This window comes from Calidris pugnax, unplaced genomic scaffold (genome assembly GCF_001431845.1).
Source record: "Calidris pugnax isolate Ruff unplaced genomic scaffold, ASM143184v1 scaffold103, whole genome shotgun sequence".
NCBI lineage: Eukaryota > Metazoa > Chordata > Aves > Charadriiformes > Scolopacidae > Calidris > Calidris pugnax.
Genome location: NW_015090990.1, coordinates 21,147,412 through 21,164,893, shown reverse-complemented (window position 1 = coordinate 21,164,893; position 17,482 = coordinate 21,147,412). Strand labels below are relative to the sequence as shown.

Here is a 17,482-nt window from a genome sequence, read left to right as displayed (position 1 = left end):
ATTAAAATGTTCTTGCATAAATAGAATCAACTATTTTAAGCACTCCTGCTTAAAAGTCAAAAATTTTGATTTTTCACTACAAATTGCATTCTCTGCCATTAAGTAAATGTTTTCTAAAGTTGAGATATATCACATTTCTTACTATTCAAATGCAGCACCTATTGATGTTCACAGATTTACAAAACTAAGTTCACATAGACCAACAAATATGAAAGGGGCGGACACAGCATATGATATGCTTTCAGCTGTGCATGGAAATGAGACAGTTATGTATATAGGTATCAGGCAAGAATCTGCCAGAGTAGTACCTATTCTGTCTATTAAGAGTTCACAGACAATAGGAGCTATAGAAGTAATTCTTCCATCAAGCATTGCATAATATTGTGACATAACAGAAAAGATTATTGGGTAGATATTAATTGAGAAATTAAGGCAGATAATAATAAGGGTACGTAGACAACAGGATTATGACTCGATTCTTAAGAACAGCTGCTCTTCATTTAGAAAATCCTTACATTAAAACGGTTCTTGCAGAAAAAGGAAATTATGTCCAAATAAGTTGAGCTCACAGGCAACTTTTATAGCCACTTTTGAAGAAAGAGGTCATGAAGGAAATATAATCCCAACTATACAAACTAGTATTACACTTCTAAATGTCATGTCTTTCTCCAGAGACTCAATATTCAAGACTACATTACTTGAAACAATAGTAAACACATAATGACGTTGATAATAGCCATGACATGAATTTAACAAGATATGTTCTGGTTTGTCATTAAAAGCAGGGAACTGGGGTCAGACCTTAAAGGAATTAGTGCCAAATGTCTGCAGCATCTGTGGAAAATCAACTTCAGTAACTTCCATAGCATAGAACCACAATTTTTTTTTTTTTAATGCATTAATAATGGAAAAGACAGCAAACAACAGGAAAAGAAAACTATCATCTCAGTATGAAAATATTCAAGAATACCATTCTGCAAAGATAAATGATTTAATTAATCTATGACAAAATTTATGTGCAAATATTGGTATTTCTGTGAGGAATTAAATGCACACCAATTCAAGAGGAAGCAAGTGGAAGGAAGCAAGGGATAAGGGAAGGAGGGTAAACAGAGAAAGAGGAACTGACTTGTGATGAAATTTACTCATCTGTACTTGGGGAACTCTGGCTACCAGCACTGGGCCCAATCCAGATAAGTCTCTAATGTGGAATGAGGTGGTGGGGTGGAATAGGTCTTCACCAGCTCCACTGCAAGCATCAAACTTAAATACCCTTGTTAGGAACATAGGTTACCTCAATAGACCAACAGTGTTTCAGACAAGTGATTCTCACTGCTTAAGCAGTGCTATTTAAGAAGTCTGGGTATCAGGCATTTAAATTTCTGTAAACAGTCTGCTCCTTCAGGAGCAGAAAACTTACCCTCTTGCTTAATGAGTAATTAGGGGATCTGCCCTAACTTCTGTTATTTCCTACACATGCAATGCTTGAAAAGTTCTGTTTCAGAGTGGGGTTTTTTCCTATTTTTGCTAACAGTGGAGGAAGCATTTAGATTAGTTTCAAAACACAAAATAAGAGTTTCAAATAATGGCTAATTATATAGCGCTTGTATCTCTGCAGAGTCATTCTTTTCTCTTTATTGAAGAAAGAGAAAGAAAGTGTCATGATGTGCTTATTTTGGGGAGAAGAGATTGCAGCTACAATCTTCAGTGACCACATCTGCCCTCAAAGTCTTTGGAAGAGGAAGAAGATTAGGAATAAGAATTTACTTGAGACTGACATTCTTGTTTTTATTAGGAGATAGCTTGGAACAATACATAAAGAATTTATCAAAGGAAGCTAAATCCTTTATTGTTGTATAAGAGTCTTAGGTTATTATGTAAACATAATTACCTTTCTTAATTTTTGCTAACATCATCTTCCGAGGCAATTCTGCAATAGAAATAAAAAGACAAGTATTTAGCAAAAGCAGACTTGTTAAGTCTCACCTGTGATACCAGGGTGCTTAGCAGTGACTATGAGCACTGAGGAGGAAGAATACAGCATGGCTTCCTCTTCTTTCTTCTCTTTAATAGAGCAGCAACACAAAAGCTTGCTCTGGAGGACTGGAGTATCTTTTCCTTTGTATGAGAAGACCTGCTGTATTGGAAACTTGAGGATACGGAAAGCACTGCAATGAAATTATGCCAATATCGAATTGAACAGAGAAATTCCTCTTCATGTTACTGGAATGAGAATCCTGTATTATGTAATCTTACTCCTCAAAAAGGAGTGATTAGCAGACTTACTTAAACCAACTGCTGTAGCTACTGATACTGTCTAGTACCTTCAGAGCTGATCTAGTTAGCAATAAAGACCTCCCTCATGCTATCCAATTCCCTTTGATCTGTTATCTAGTGTCTGAGTAAAGTGTTCATTATGCTGTTTATGATATTAAAGCCCATTCATCCAAGTATCTCCAACCATCTTTAGGGTAGTATAGACGACAAACTTGTTTGCGCTGCTTTTTTAGTGCCTGATCAGCAGTGATGAAGTTGGTATTGTTATTTTTAATGGAGAAGCCTGGGTTTTATTGAACTTCTTAAGAAGCTGGATATCTGAATTCAACCCTACATTCCCTTCAGTGATTGAAAACAAGCCTTCTTTCCCTTCTAGGAGACTGCCTAATCATAAAACTACAAAGGAATCCAAGGGTAGACTGACTCAGCCAATGTGTAAACAAGGCCGAAAATTTTTCACCATCACAAGTGGTGAAATATAGCGTATGTATTTTCTATTATAGAGATATTTTCAAGGAATATGAAACAGTAGCTTCTGGACTTCACCTAATTCATCTTAATTGCATTGCTTCATAATTCTTGTTTTGTATTTGTGCTTTTCTTAATCGCATTATAAAATGCCAGTTTCTCTAAAATTCTCCTTTGCCTACTGACTTTTTGCATCTGAGAGAAGGGATAAAGTGGTACAGCTCATGCTTTGCTCAAAGTTGTCTGCTGGAAAGCAAACACAATTTTATCTTACATTTTTGCTCTGTCAGGCAGTTGAGCACACTGTAATAAAGCAATACATTTGCCTGACTCTGCCATCTTACTTAGCTACCACAGCCCCACTTCAAGAAGATACCAGTTTCCTACAGTACATGCCAAGAGTAGCAGTTCAGCAGCAGAAGGATATGACAAATTGTAATATGTAAATTGTCATTTTAATAAGGTCCCCCACCGCTATTATTTATAAAAATCTCTTCACAGTCCAAAACTGAAAGGAATCTTAGCAGTTTATTCTCCACTCATATTCCAGAGCAAGTGTTTCTAACTATCCTTTATATAGTGATACACCTTTCATGGCTCCTATTTTAAGAAGCACTGCTGATGACTAATAAGCTTTTAGCATTAGCTGTACTGCCCCTGCATGCTGTAATCTTACCACAGCTATTGCTTTTTCTTCTGGAAACATGGCCTGTGTTATATATTTGAAGTAAGTTTATCGGGTAGAAATCCTGTCATGATAGATTTTCCTCCCATCTCTGGGACAATGCAGCTGGCATCCTTAAAAAGATCTTGTTTAAAGATATGACATGCACTTAAAAGAGTGACATATCATTTGTTTGAACATCTTTCCAGTGCTTCCTACTAATAGGACGCTGTGCCTTCAGCATTTAAATGCATGACCCAAACCATGGGCACTCACATCAGGCCATTTCACTAATTTCACTCAGGCCAAAATCAGCAATCATACTTTGGCATATGATCTCTGCTTTTCTGGCACAGAACAGGAAGAATTTCTTGTAAGTTTATACAGGCCTAGAATATTTTAATCTTACTACCATGTCAACAGTGTCTTTTTGCTTCTGGTTTCAGTCAAAAAGTCAAATCCACAGCTGAGTTACTTTCTTCTTTGTAAACAAACTGTATTTCTGAGTAGATCTGCTGTGTAAATAATAGATTCCAGAATTGCTGTCATGTCCAGAGCCTTTTATCAGTGGGTATCTTCCCACATTAGAAGCTTAAGTAGCCTAAGACATATATTAATTGCCTTGAATATTAGGGACTTTATGCTAGTGATAACATTTGTGATTCTGTTCATATCCAGTAAACAATGGAGCATATAGGCAAACTCCTCTTAAAAGTAGTTTTTTTCTTCCCTGAAGTGGTGAGTATTGGGCACAAGAAACAAAAAATATAGCTGATTTCTAGGACACTTGAGTCAGAACTAGGCATCTTGAATCTGAACACTGTCTTACAGAGCCTTGGAGTGGCCAGCCTGTAGTTGGACACTCTCAACTCTCTTGTACTGACTTGAGTCAGTTCTGGGAATTACTCATTTCTGTCTTCGATTGCTTATTCATTCAAAAATTTGAAGAAGTTGCTCTGATTTAAGGATTCTGGCAATTTACTGACGCTGGCTCATTTCTTCTTGTATTTGTGCTTAATATTGGAAAATCAGACACTTTGGCTATTTACATTATTTCTTTTGAATTTGTATATATATCACATAACCGCCCTTTAGCTTATTTTTAACAATCATGGCCTTCACATTCTTCATAGTGATAATTGCCTGACTATCTCTTAGATTTATTGTTTTTAAGCATTTTTCTATCACTCATACTGTCTTTTCAGTCTGATTACAGTTACTAAGTAGTGATCTTCTTGCAGTAATACATACGGGAAACATTAATTAAGATGGATATAACCATGGACTGCAAGACTACACAGACAGAGACAGATTTAACAAACAGAACCTACTGAATTATATATTTTTTTTCTTACTGAATTACGTTGGCAAAAGTGGGTTAACTTATTAGTTGACTTTGTTTTATGGCTGATGGTCAACAGCACACTGTGTATGCCATCAAACCATTTTATCTGCTGTTATTCATTCAGAGAATACAGAAGTAATGAGTCTATATTTCTCCAGCTCCTCATAGAAGATTCAACACTTGCAGATTCTTGGATCACTCATGTTTTGGATGAGATACCGGCAGCTGGAGTCTTGCAAACAACCCTGCTCCAAGCATGGCAAAAATGCTGTGGATCCAGCTGAAACCCAAACCCGGATACTTAGTAAAGTATTAAAAGCCAGTCTTGTGACAAAAAAATAAGAGCTATCTGCACATCCTAGATCCCAGGTCTTTCTGGCACCGAATGCTGATCAAGAAAAATAACTTCCCATTTTTTATCTTGAAAGATTGTATTCGTTAAACTCCGTGGAGCCATAACTCGAAACAGATTCATCACAATTTTCTAAACAAAACACTGTTGAAGTGAAGAAAATGGCTTTTAAGGAAAGCTGTTCTCTTAGAATGACAGCGTCAATGTTCATTTATTAAACTTTTATGTATGCATTGTCTGGAGTTCAGTTTCATTAATTTCTCTGCTGAAAATTTAATAAGTATGGAAAGAAACTTTTAAGCTGATTGTCCATAGGAAAAAAATAGTTGGTTAAATCCATGATACAAACTTATGACTCATGAAAGCCATATGACAAAGAAGGAATTTCAAGTCTAGAAAGGGAATTTTTCAGATAAACAGACAATTACTATGCAAAATATTAATGCCACCATTTGAATACTTTTTAACTCCTTAACATTTGTCTTGAAAGCTTGCAAAAATATCATCATTCAATTCTGATAAAAATACATCTTCTGGATAACCATACAAAATAATATTAATTAACACTCAAAAACCTGCCCAGGCTGGGTTAAGCAGAGGAAAGACATCAGCTGCTTTAGCCATAAACCTTTACAGGGGTGATGATCAGCAAATGCTAAATCTAAGTCTTTTACACCTTTCAGCCCAAGTTGGAAGCAAGACCACCTCCTGCCTTTTTAGCCTCAAGCACTACATCCTTATCTTCTCTACTAACAAGCACTAAAATTGGCATATTCTGGATGGAGAAAATGACCCAGATATAGAGATATTGGAATTGTCACGCAGGCCTTGATACAGGAAATCTGAAACATGTTACTGATTATAACTTGTGCTATAACCAGCACAAACTATTTGCTCTCCTTAAATATTGTAGGGTTCAGTTCCCAAGCAGGATGAACAGCTAGACTTTTTGATAGAACAATTTGTAGAACAAAATAATGGGAGTTAGAAAAGGAACAAGATGTTATTTTTGTATACTGGTTAAGCACAGCTCTGAACTTCCATTCCTCTATAATGATTTTCTGCCAAGAACTGTCATCTGCTCCTATCCAGTAGTTTCCTATGGAGATCTAAAAAGATATTACTTTAATTCTATCTTACTTTTGTATCAATGTTTTTTACTCAGGTATGAAGAAGCCAAGACACAGATAGCATAGTCTGGAGAAAGAACAATATTGTGAACAGCTTTTATCCTAACTGACTTCTAAAGAAACAAACACAGATGCATGAGCACCAAAACAGTAATTTGCACTTCTAGTAGTATCTGAGACTTCAACATAAAAAGATATGGAATAGCTGGTGCACGGGTTCTTTCCTTTCTCAGCCAGTTCAGTAAGAGTTGGCTTAAGACTCGTTTCAGATCCAAGTAGGACAGAGTTTCATTGACTTTATGTGTGCTTGCATTTAGGCCAAGATGTTTATATTCAGGAAGATGCTTTTCTATATGTCACCTCTTTTTTTTGACTTCAAATGCTAGATTATGTTATATAAGGAATTAGGATTTCCATGTCATTTTTCCTCAATGGAATGTAGTTTCAAGATATACCTTATTTTAATATCATTAGCACTACATTTACCCTACATTTTAATATCATTAGCTTCTAAAGACAGAGTGAGACTGTGACTGATTCTTGCCACTTCTTCCCTGGACCACATCCAGTCTCTGATGCTCATTAGTGGATCTTGCCAGAAGCCATCAAAAGATAAGTTTCTAATTAATCCTTAAAGTAAAATGCACTGAACTGCTGTTCACTTAAAGAATGGAGTGATCTGATCATTTTCATTTTGACAGGTTGTTAGTGAAGTTTCGTAGTGTTTTTTCCATCCTGATAGTTTTATAAGCACGCAATTGTTTGAAAGCAAAACATAACTGATGAGAAGAATAACTGAAATCTTTCAACCTAAAATTTAAGGTTCATGTTTGTGTTTATTTTTTCTTTTCTTTTGAGTGAATTATCGATAGTGCCAGGTACAATAACAGAAACACATGGTGGCACCAGAAGAATGGAAAATAGGTGTGAATGGTAAATAATGCCTTGGCTTAGTATTTAGTGAGTAAATAAAATGCACGCAGTCTCCTCACAGTAAAGATCAAAGGGATCAAGACCAGGGATACCTGTTAGGAAGGGTGGGATTTCCTCTGTTAGCTCCTTCTGATACTTTCTCACCAGTGAAACTTTGTGTTCATGTAGAACACATTAGATTTAATTTTGCTATTATTCATACATACAGTCCCATTGAGGTCTTGTTCCACTCAGCTACAATATTCTGGCTCACTTTGTGTAGCTAAGAAGGAGCCCTGCTTTACTCTGTAAATCGTAAAGATCATTGGAAATTGTCATACTAGAAACATATAACAAACATATATACTCACTTATTCTTTCCCTTGCTGTGTCTGGACTGGTTACAGAGGGACAAAAGTCTGAGTCAAAGAACTGAATTACAGACTTGAGAAATTCACAAAGCCTATGCTGGATAATGACACGTGTTGCTGGTGTGTTGGTTTGTATTCAAACAAATTCTTCTATTACATAGACACATCTGCAAGGAAACATCAGCTACCTATATGGATAGCTGAATAGTAGGAAATAGACAACTTTGCAAATCTTATTAGTAATTTTTCCTTTCATTTTAAACACCTGTAACTACTTGAAAAAGTTGATCAAGCATGTGAAAGTGTAAGTAGGTATTAATATTATATAGTATAGTATCAAGACTATATAGTTCATACAGACAGAAGAGATTACACCTACGAGTCAAGTAAATGCCAGACACCCTGAGGTGTACTTCTTGCTCTGATTATAACACAGTCTATGGACTTCACTTACTTTTCTGTTACATTGCCACCTTTCTTTTTCTGTCAGTAAACGGGAAGATAATAAATTGCTTATTTGCAATACCTGGCTATTGGTATGATCAGGTAATGCTTGCAGATTCTGAGGATTAGAAGCATTATAACTAACAAACATTAAGATATTACTTAGGGTAACATGCACATCAGATGTGAATTCTGAAAGGGAGTTGGCTAACAGAGATGTTTACAATTACAGATAAAGCACGATATTATAAATAAGCTTGTCTTATATATATAATTTTATATATATATATATTTTTATATATTCTGTTTGGGTCAGAAAACCCCAAAAGAAGCTTCTGACATCAATTTTCTCATCTGAAATTTCTGGAAGCATTTTTGGTAACATATATAATTTTGCTGTGCTTTAAAGGGATCTATGCTAATTCTTAAAGGTACAAATTTCTATTCTGCAAATCAACTCAGTGCCTATATCACATTGGCATAGTTGCAGTTTTATGGAAATTCCAAGGGTTAGAATAAATTATGAAAACAGGGCAAACAAAGTGACACCTACCAAGATCTGGGTAACAGTAGGGTGCCCAGGTACTGGGCACCCAATAGGCAGGAGAGATTAACAATTTTCATCCAATTGTGTTGCCTACACTCAGAATAACCTGTAAAATGTTCTTGACTGTGGGATTGCCCAGCATCGCTATGCTGAACTCAGTAACAACAACATATTTTGCTACTGGGGAAGGCACACGTGACTGAGAAGTACCTCCTATTGAATATGAATCCCTCTATCTTACTTCAAAGTCTAAATAAATGAACATCCAATACATGAATTCACTTGGGAAAAAAAGCACACATAGCTGGTATACTCCCTGAGTTTTCACACACCTTTGAGAAGCTCTTTATTCTAGAATTTTATTTCTATTTCTAATTTGTCATCCATCCGTCTCTGTCCCGTTACCCCTGTCCTTACCTCCCTCATTATCACTTCCTGTGTACACAGCCAGACAGGTTCTGTCTAATACCCATGAAAGCAAGATCAGTAAAAAATATGAAGTCTAAAAATACAAACTTATCAAATTTCTATCTCTACTGGCATTAGCTTCCAATTTTAAGAATCTTCTAATTTTCATACACTCCCGTGAGGAACAAGAGTTGGTTACTTTCACAAGGCTGAAAACCTTAGTTAATGATGAGGATAATTTTTAATAGCAAAACCAGCATTCACAAGGCACATTCTGTATATTTTGCTGTGTATCATATTTTGGATCTCATTTTCCTCTTTCTAACAATTAATTGATGAGGTTTTAAGAAAATGGATCTTTTATGACAAACTGCAATTTTTAAAGAGAATTATTTACTACTACAGTTCTAATTATGTTGAATCATAGCAGGTGTCCAAACTTTTGGACACCTTGTATCAGCTTCTCAGTAAAGGAGAAACCTGGGATCAAAAATTGGGTTAGATACTCTGAAAGTAATAAAGGGCACCTCTGCTGTCCACCAGCTTAGCCCAGACTCAAAATCAACTTCACTTTAAGAACTCATTCAAAACAGGGCTTGAGCTAGAAAATAGGCTTTCTTGCATTGGCGCAAGTCCACCAAAATGTCACGCTTATCTTTCCAAATCCTGAATGTTTGCTTGCACAATGTAAAATAATTAAGATAACTACAACATAGTATAATACTTGGGAACATAATTACATGCATCACATACACTATTAATAAGAACTGAAGAGGACCTCTACTTCCAAAATTCATACAGTTCGTGGGTGAGAATTAACAGATGCAAATGAGGAACTGGTAGGATGTTAAGGGAATGGGTACTGACCTGTTACCGCACACTTCTGCTGACATTCTTCCAGTGTTATGAAGTTGTTCTCATTGCCATGGCATCCACCATATTCAAACATTTCGCACTCACGGCTTTGAATATTGAAGTAATAACGCATGTGGATTGCTTTGCATGGACCTTCATCTGCTTTCATGGCACAGACTGAATGTCCTAGCTTCAGTGGTGGAAAAGCAGCCCCTGTAATAAAGAAGAGAAGTAGAACTAATAAGTAACAATAACTAATTAGTTATTTTGCTTTACTGACAGCACAGCATAACTTCAAAATGAGATTGCTTGCATCTTCTACTAGAGAGGTACTGAATAACATCTGGTTGTAAACCTCTGAATACACTGAACAGATGTAAAAAGAAAATTATCATCTCTATTGGAATGTGAATTCCATTCAATCAAACCAAATGCATAGTTTCAACTTTCAACCAAAACAGCTCATATTTTAAATTTTTACTCCTTGTCATAAATCTCGAAATAGCTATAGATAATGGCTTATTCACAGGAGCTAGGTGAACAATTCTGAACAAGCAGTACATTGAGAAAATCCTAGCAGCTCCCAAAGACACAGTGACTACCCCTGCACAAAAGGCAGACCGAGGATTCCCTCTGTGCTCTACCATAGACTTTTAATAGAGAACACAGCTCATAAAGGCACCTCATAGCCAACAGCGTGGGATGAACTAAGCAAGACAGCCCTGCAGAGGGCACCATTTCCCTATCAGAGCACACATTACTGCTACATAAACCCACCCAGTACAATTGAAAGGTCTCATAACGTCTAATTTTCCTTGATCTCACTGTTCTTGCATTAGAGCTTTCAAGAGCTAAGAAGTACACAACTAGGAAGTTAAGTTGAAAAGAAACTGTATCTTTTCCAATCGTGCCATTTCTATGTCTTTCAATATATGTTACTAGGTCAGGGCATGTTTTGTAAAAAATCTCATGTGTATCGTGAAGAGTACTATCAAAGTTTCACACTGTCTACATCTATATGGAATTCTTGACTGACGATCCAGTTTGTGATACTGTTCCCTTATCAGTACACAGTTTAATACCTTTTCCTGTTTTGCTTTTCCAATGAATTATTTTACCCTCGAGGATTTTGAGAGCTTTACAGAGCTCGTGTGCTTGCAATAGCAGTCAGAAAAACAGACCTGACATTTTTCATTCATTCTCCCAGAAATAATTGGAACACTGATGCCTCTTAACATATATATGCAAAAGTATCTGTCAGTGCTCTTTGCGGGAAACAGGAGAAAAAAGGATGAGGAGATGAGTTTACATGATAATTACAGAGCTTCCTACTACTAACTAGATTAAGTTTCCAGTTTAATTAAAAGAATCCACAAAAATCAGGCTTTATGACATGGAAAAAAAGGAAATTTTTATAACTTCTACTTAATGGTCTGTTGATGTCTAATTTTAACATATAAAATTGGCCATATATAATGACTACATGAAATGCACAGCTGAGATAAATCCTCATAAATACTGAGGTCAATGGAAGTTTACTAATTTTGTTGCATTTGAGCCCTTTTTAACTATTTAACCTACAGGAAAGAAACAGTTTTCAATGAGTTAAAATCTTTTAACTCAAAGCATTTAAATCCTTGAAAAATTAACAACCTTTATTACACTATTACCATCAATACAGAAATTGTAGCACACAATTAGATCTTCCAAAAATGGACAATTTGATGTTAAAATGCAGATTAAGAAGACTAATTTCAAAATTCTCATTAAATATTCAGTCTCTAAAATAGTTTGTGACTGTCTGTTCATTAGGGAAATTTTATTTACAGATTTTGAATTTAGGAAAATAGATTTGAAAACAATATTGAAGATTTTCTAATAGGAAATGAAAATTAATTAAAAGAAACATTTTTGAGAGGCATTAGATTCAGTAACCTTCCTGTGGAGCTCAGCTTGCCAAACACATTTCTAAATTTTGTTTCTTCCCAGTTTCCTTTTCTGGGTGTTCCTGAGTCCATGAAGAATTAGGATTTAGAAGTCACAAGAGATTTCAAGTTGGATCCCAAAGGTCTGAAGTTCTCTAAAAGACCTGGAATTGCTTTGGAAGTGACTTAAAAAATCTCAACTTGAAAAGTTCAGAGGCTATTGCATTGCAAAATGAAACTTCAGAATTCCCCCACTCAGTAATAGGGGAAAAATGCCATCAAACATCAAGGTTTTCAGTAACTTTTGGAATAACTCCCGAAATGGTAAAATCAAACATTCAGAACTCCACAGAAACCAATCCAACTCAAATGTGGTTGGGGTGAGGGCTGGAAGCTGGTTTATAAACATGTTATTTTCTTGGCACATGAGAAATGAGATCGCCTACATGACCCATGTCAGTGACCCAGTTCAGACTAAAAGAGGTTGTGAAAACTACTAGGTTTCCTAACTACTGGAATTTCAGACAGGGGGTTATGTCAGTCGTTTTGCTTGCTATATTATGCAAAACCAATGCTGTAAGCTATCAAAACAGAAATAGTCTGCAACTACAGTTGCAAAACTACACGATGGTTTAGTCCAGTTTACCTTAGGAACTTTCTGGTCTTAACTCCTAGCCTATTTCCCATCAAACTCACAAAACTAAATCTTTGTTTTGTTTACCTCCTAAGGCTTTTCCCCTGCAGTGACAGTGACACTGTTAACACTGGCAGATGTACTGACATCTGCTGCAAACATATAATGAATGTGTGTCATATTTTTTGGCCATCAGACATTTATTTTCATAGGAATACTAGCAAGTTGCCATACTTTGACTAAATTCTGTAGCCTGAGAAACCCCCAAGAGCCAAAGCCTCCAACTTTGAACAATAACCAAGTGACTCTGTAGAAAGAAGTCTCAAAGGAATTTGTGGGAACTGAGTCATATTTGTGTCTGGGAACAGTGAAAGAATTCTTCCCCATTATTTTACACCTGGGAACACTTAACTCACACAGTTGATATAAAATTAGTTTTCCTTCTCAGATGAGAGCAGCAGATGAGAAGGCAAGCTTGAGTGTTTGTCCAGTAGATCTGCATGGTTACAAATCTGCCTGTATTCATTTTACATGGGAAATATACCTTGAGAAAACTAATTCTTAGTATAAGGCCTCCTCCTCTGCTCTCAAACACTGGAACAAATTGTTCCTACTACTTTTTAGGTCCTGTGTGAAGACCACAGGATATGACATTTGGGGAAGACGTCTGTCAGGAAGGTCAGTGAACGTTCTTCAATAGAAACATGGGAAGTTAAAACTGGAAGGAATTGTAATGGAGTTTCTCATTCAAGTTTTGGCATATTTCTATGGAATAAATACCTTGAGACCTTTTCTGACAGATGTCAAAATTGTTCTTAAAAAACACCAGTAAGGTAAAATTCCCAGCAACCTGATGCAGCCAAGTTCCGGGTTTTCACTAGCCTTCTTGCAAGACAGGCCTTTCTTGTAATATATAGCCTAAATATTCTTTATTACATATTTATTTCATGTTTCCTTCAGTGCATAGACAGAATAATTTAAAATCTTCCAATCTTTCTTTCAGAGGCTTTTGTCTCCTCTTAATTATCTCTGCACTAAATAAATGCCCTTCTTCCAATCTTTTTATTGGCTTTGCTTTCTAACCTTCTTACAACTCTCCTTTGGATCTTTTCTTAGTTGTCTGGATTACTGTTAAAGTGTGATGTCCAGAGCTGAACATAATATTCTACCTGAACCATTACTGGTGCCAAATAGAGTGGAATAATTATTCCACTCTATTTTTTTCTTAATATATCACAGAATTATTTACCTTTTTTTATGAAAACATTCCATTATTTTTGTAATGCTCTACAGCTTCCACTTACTCTCCAGAAAAAATAACCTTGTTACATATGTGCTTCAACAGTTATTTTCTGCCTTGTATTTATGAATGCATTGATTCTCCTTTGTACATATAGCATGTTGCATTTGTCATTTTAAAAAGAAAATTAGCTTAATCTTCCAGATTGGATCAGGCCCTGTTGGATGCTTATTACTCATCCAATTTATGGATCTCATTCAAATAAACTTAGAAAATCCATAGAATTATTGGACTACCCTAGAGCAAGAAAATTGCGTTTGTTTTGCTAGAAATACATTAAGCAATGGCTACAGCTGATTCCCACTGTCACACAAAAGTGATTACTTCACATACTGAAAACAAAATAAGCAAAGCAAAACTTCCTCTCCTCTCCTTCTCCCCTGGTCATTGAATTCTTAATGTTATAACTTCGTTACATCAACTACGTAGGTTTTCATAACAGGAGGCACCAAGTGTCCTCTTCTCTGTCTTAACAATCTTTCCACTCCATAGTTTCTGGTAAACGCAAAATAATGCTGATGAAATGGCTCACAATGAGCACAAGTTTAGTGCAGACATTTTATGTCTCTACCTTCTTCCTCCATTCCTTCAGTCTCCCTACTTTTGGCAACTGTCAGTAACAGGATGCTGGCCAAGACTGTTCCTACACAGCAAAGCCATTCTCACTTTTATTGTCATTCACATGGCAACTTTTGCAACTCAAGATGTGGCTGTATTATTGCATAGTTGCTTTTCAGAACAGAAGTATATAAATTAAATTAGGAAAATAAAACTTAGGAATATTTTTGACTTTTTACGTAAACTACTTTCTGGGTTTTTTGTTTAGGTTATGGGTTCTCAATCTTATATGAGTTTCTGTGGTTATTCTTAATTATAAACATAGGCTGTCATCTTTCCAGACTTTCTTGTAAATGTCTCTCTTTGATAAGTGATATCAATACTAAGCACCTTGTCACTAACGCATAGCTGTTTCTTCTCTCTCCATCTTTGTCAGTTTGACAGCTTCCCACCCACACACTGTTCAGTGCCCTTCCTACCCATGTGTTTCCTACCCTTTCTGTAAGCAATTACATTTATTCTTGATAAACTTTCACATATCAATAAAAAGCACATTCAACTTGTGAGTCATTTTCTTCAGGCTTTGGAATATCAACTGAAGTGCTCCCAACCACACAAGGTATTATTACTGAACAATATATGTAAACTAATTATTTTTATCGCTTTTATTTTTGTTATCACCCTTATTTATTGGTGGAAAAATGACAGATTTTACCAGATCAGAACAAATTAATAATCCTTTTTATCCCGCTGAACTTGACTTGCAACCTTAATTATTACTGTAAATTAAATACTAATAAACCAAAAAACCCTCTCAGATTCACAAAGCACTTGTACCAAATGTGATCCAAAAGTATGACATTATGAATAATGGATGCACACAACTCATTTTAGCCTTTAATACTTGAAATTCATTGAATTCTAGGGTAAAATATGTCAATGTTTTATAACTACCTAACTCAGAAAATAAATGCTATCAGTGAAATTGCAGCCTACAAAATTTTGACAGTTAAATTCACTGATTTCTTTCTTAAGAAACCACAAATATAATGTTAATTACCAACAGTCTAACAATGTTTTAGAAACAGAGTACTTTAAAATTTCCTTTTGTAAACACTGCAACTGAGTCTTCAGTAGTCACAATAACAGGGTCCTAGTTTAATTTCGTAGCATCACATTTGTTTGTTTTTTACTGTGGAATACAATCCCAAAAGTTCAGACTTGTTCCTCATACTACATCAGTTACTGATTGTATAATCTTAAATGACTGGTTGTAAAATAATCAGTGATAAAATAATAACCAATAAAAGACAATTCAATTTCCATGAGATTATTTTCTTATTGCCTTTTATAAACAAAGTAAGCCAATAGAGGAAAGATAATAATCCAGCAGATTTCTTGTTCTGTTGAAGTGTGTTATTTTAACAAGCAAGACAATTTGACCTTTATAAACTGCAAGGTTAGGCTAAGGATTTTTATAAAACTGAGAGTTGCAGGGTAGAACAAAGATAAAGGTGACTTTGCCCTCAAACAAGAAGGGCATTCACGTACCTCAAGGTTAAAGAGAAATAAATTTATTCTGTATGAAACAGTCTTGACTACACAATCATGCTAAGCATATGCTTAATGCGGAACAGAGCATATCTTAAATTGTAGTGACTAATTGTGACATGGTCCTAAAGCACGAGCTTCATTTGTCGTACAGCCGTGATTGTGCAGAATTAATATTTTTGTCTCAAAGAACAGTGCCACAAAATACTTATAGAAGGAAATAATCTGGAGGGAAACTGGACAAGACATAGGCAGATTTAGTAGAGTGTCATCATAAAAAAAAAAAAAAAAAAGCTCCCCTTAGCTGCATTCCCAGTTAGGCTGCAAAATCAGGCCTGTAGTATCCACTGCATGGTTCTCTGCAGCTTAAGAAAGATAACACGATTTTAACTCATTTTCTCAAAGGAAAGAAGAATATTTTAGTAAAGCCCAAAAAGTGTATTTTTCCCTCATCTGCTTTCTCAAAATTGTTTGGGAGGAAATTAAAATAGCTTTCATAATGATATCCAGTATAGAAGTTTGATCCATGTTGCTTAATTTCAATGAAGTGAAAGTAAACAATTGATTTTACAATGGTAAGAAGTTGAGAACCTCCCCATTTCCAACAGTCACACTATTGACATTATTTTTCTTAATAAAAATCTCTTTCTAACTGGTGAGTTTTTATTTATCCAGCGATCTCAAATTGCTTGGGCCTACACAAAGAGCTTCTTCAAGGCCCAGAAGAACAACTAGGTCTGTAATTGCACCAACTTCAGACCAAACTTTGCAAATTGTCACTCAAGAGAGCTGTGTGCAGGACAGAGTAACATCAGTCTACAGTGTTATTCATCATGTATCTGCTCCATTCACATGGGGAGATAAAACTTGCATTTACCAGCTGTATGTCCTTTTCCCTAAACACTGAACTTTTACATGTGTCCTAAAGTAGAGCTTTAAGGGAATAATCTTGATATCTAACACAATTTTGGATTAGGATTAGCAGTTCTAAAAAGCATGGGAAACAGAAGCCTTTATAGCAGAATGCAAAATTCTGAGCACCTCCCTGTTAGTTAGAAACCAGTGCATTTTTATCTTAGTTCCACTTTCAAAAGTTTCCCATAAAGATTTTCAAGTACAGCATTATATCTAAGGTGCATTTTAACATGTGAGTTTTGTTATTAGAGATGATTTTATGTGTAATTTTTGTAACCTCTTACCCAGAACATCCTCCTCTTCGCCGTAATCCAAATCAGTAGTTGCATGCCCAGTGACACAGACAAACAGCAAGATAAAGGTTAAAGGTGAGCAACATCCCTTCTTTCTTCCTTTCATCTTTCCTGTATAACATATAAATGACAAGATACACTTCAATTAAATTTCTTGAGTGCTCTGCAAAAGTCAGTAGCAGGGTAGTACATAGCTATATGGGTAGATATACAACTGGGAGCTTTGGAAATAATGTGAGTTATGTTAGTATAATTATATTGTAAGCACAATGAAAAACAAGACAAGATTTACAGTTGTGCTCAGCTGCCTGCAAATCTCCTACCCTATCTCCAGTACAGATTAGAGGCATTGCTATTATTTTTATTTTAAGTTCCAATTGAATTAACGTCCCACAATATATAATGATATTAAAAGTACAGCGTGTTACATTTTACGTCCTGATCAGTTTTACACTATGTATAGTTAGCTGGCATGACAAATCTTTCCAAATAAGTTTTACATTGTTTTAGTTTTTTACTTTACCCTGGATTCA

The 17,482-nt window shown here is 35.5% G+C and overlaps 1 protein-coding gene across 5 annotated transcripts in view; it reads right to left on the bottom strand.

Moving 5' to 3' along the window:
• The window catches only part of TFPI (tissue factor pathway inhibitor), a 44,058-nt gene that overhangs the window by 11,040 nt on the left and 15,536 nt on the right, over positions 1-17,482 (bottom strand). For all 5 annotated transcript variants that reach the window (XM_014954747.1, XM_014954749.1, XM_014954745.1 and 2 more), the window contains exons 2-4: positions 16,941-17,060; positions 9,786-9,986; positions 1,892-1,930 (exon numbers count right to left, since the gene is read on the bottom strand). In XM_014954747.1, the coding sequence (XP_014810233.1) occupies positions 1,892-1,930; positions 9,786-9,986; positions 16,941-17,055 (355 nt within the window). In that variant the 5' untranslated portion in view covers positions 17,056-17,060. The remainder of the gene's footprint in view (positions 1-1,891; positions 1,931-9,785; positions 9,987-16,940; positions 17,061-17,482) is intronic.